The 1,886-nt window shown below is 42.0% G+C and overlaps 1 protein-coding gene across 1 annotated transcript; it reads right to left on the bottom strand.

Moving 5' to 3' along the window:
• On the bottom strand, positions 1-1,043 carry LOC106334968 (glutathione S-transferase T3-like). Its single transcript, XM_013773382.1, has 2 exons — positions 316-1,043; positions 1-142 (listed from the first exon to the last, which is right to left on the bottom strand). Exons 1-2 carry the CDS (start codon positions 1,041-1,043, stop codon positions 1-3), a joined length of 870 nt encoding a protein of 289 aa, XP_013628836.1.
• Between the last annotated feature and the right edge of the window lie 843 nt (positions 1,044-1,886).

Genomic DNA, 1,886 nt, shown 5'->3' with positions numbered 1-1,886 from the left:
CTACACTCTCCCGTGAATCAAACTGACATTACCTACTACTACAAGCATCCACCTCCTGCAACCTGTGACCTGATACCTAAAAAAATCGAGATAAAGAACAAGCATCGACGTCCACACGCATCCACCTCCTGCAACCCGTGACCTGCAAAGCAAAACAGATTCAAACATATTCAATAAACTTAAAGCAAAACATATTCAACAGATATCAAATGCCATCAAGTTCATATAAACCATTAACCTACTCAAAAATTAAAAAAAAAATTAAGCCACTGACCAAATCAAAGCATTTCGGAAATGAGTTTATTTTTTAGAGACACTTCTTGATCAGAAAGTGTATCTTCAATTTTTGCTAGCAAACGATCAAGGATTTTCTGTTTGGATATGTTATTTTTGACAGCTAATATGCTCTCTATCTGATCAAAAGCTGCTTCATTCGCGTGCTTCTTGCGTTTGGCTGCTTTGCTAGCCTTAACACCAGGAGGCCTAACATCTTCCTCGGCAGGCACCTCCTCTGCAGGTTCCTTCCTTTTCTCTTTTGCACCATCTTTCGACAATGAGTGTGATCTCCATTTTTGATCAAACCTAAGCTCCCTCCAACAATGTTCAAGACTGAACTTGACATGATAGTCATTAAATAAGATGTCATGGGCAGCCTTCATGACATCATTCTCATTTTGGCCACTCGCTTGCTCCTTCAAAGCGGCTTCATGGCTTCCCACAAACTTGCACACCTGCTCATTCACCCTTCCCCACCTCTGCTTACATTGACTCCACTCCCTAGGGATGGAGCCAATGAGCAGAGGGCTAGCATTGACATACTCCTCTATTCGCTTCCAAAACTTAGCTGCCTTCTGCTCATTACTCACGATTGGATCCTTGCTGGTGTTGAGCCAGGCACTGATCAGCACCACATCTTCTTTCGTTGTCCACTTTCGCCTTTCAGCAGGTTTAGGAACCTCTGAACACCCTAAATCTATTGGCTGACTACTCTGGGAAGTGAGGAGGTTAACAAAACCGGGAGAGTTAAGGGAAAAAGGATCCATTTGATTTTCGATTAAAGTTTTAAAAATTTGGTTTGTGTTTTCAGATGTGGATTGCGTGGATTGCTTATGTTTTTAAAGTAGTATTGTGTTTGATCTTTTGTGTTTCAGTCGAAGCAGAGCTTCTCCAAGTCCGCGACCTGCACAGAGAGGTTGTAAACCTCTCCATTGAGGTTATCAACCTGCACAGTTAGGTCTTTAACCTCTGCCTGGACATGGAAACAACAATGACATTGTGTTAGTCCAGTTAGGTTATCAACCTCACGATTGAGGGCTTTAACCTCTGCCTGTACATGGAAACAACAATCACATTGTGTTAGTCAGTTAATAAAAAATGAAGGAAAATATTACAAATTTTTTTAAAAAAATTGGAAGTCATTTTACCTCCAATCTCTCAATCTGATTATTGACCTCCAGCACCCACTTGATCACCAGCTCAACCTCCTCCACACGCTTAGTGAGGCGTTCGATATGCTCCTGTACACCAATCACCCAAGGCTGACGGTAATGAAACCCATCAGCCTTGTTAACAACAAAAACACATATGAGAATCTCGTTTGAAAACAAAAATAAATGGAAAGAATTTAATTGAGAAGAAGCGCTTACCACGTAGTTTTTGCAGGTGAAGAACCGCTTCCCAGGAAGAGTGTCGTAGTCGTCCTTCCCCCGAACCTCGACAATGATTCTCCCACCACAGGGACACCTCGTCGGAATCCCGTATTCTGAATCAGCCACGTATCCTTGCATATTGATGAACTCCTTTTGCCTCTTTGTCTCTCTTCTCTCTTCTGCGGGATCCATCTGTACCAGAAAAAGCAAAGATTAGAACACAATCAACGGTTAATC

The sequence above is a fragment of the Brassica oleracea genome, chromosome C1, assembly GCF_000695525.1.
Source record: "Brassica oleracea var. oleracea cultivar TO1000 chromosome C1, BOL, whole genome shotgun sequence".
In the NCBI taxonomy this organism is placed as follows: Eukaryota; Viridiplantae; Streptophyta; class Magnoliopsida; order Brassicales; family Brassicaceae; genus Brassica; species Brassica oleracea.
The sequence above is the reverse complement of the archived record's forward strand: the minus strand, read 5'-3'. Positions and strand labels throughout refer to the sequence as shown.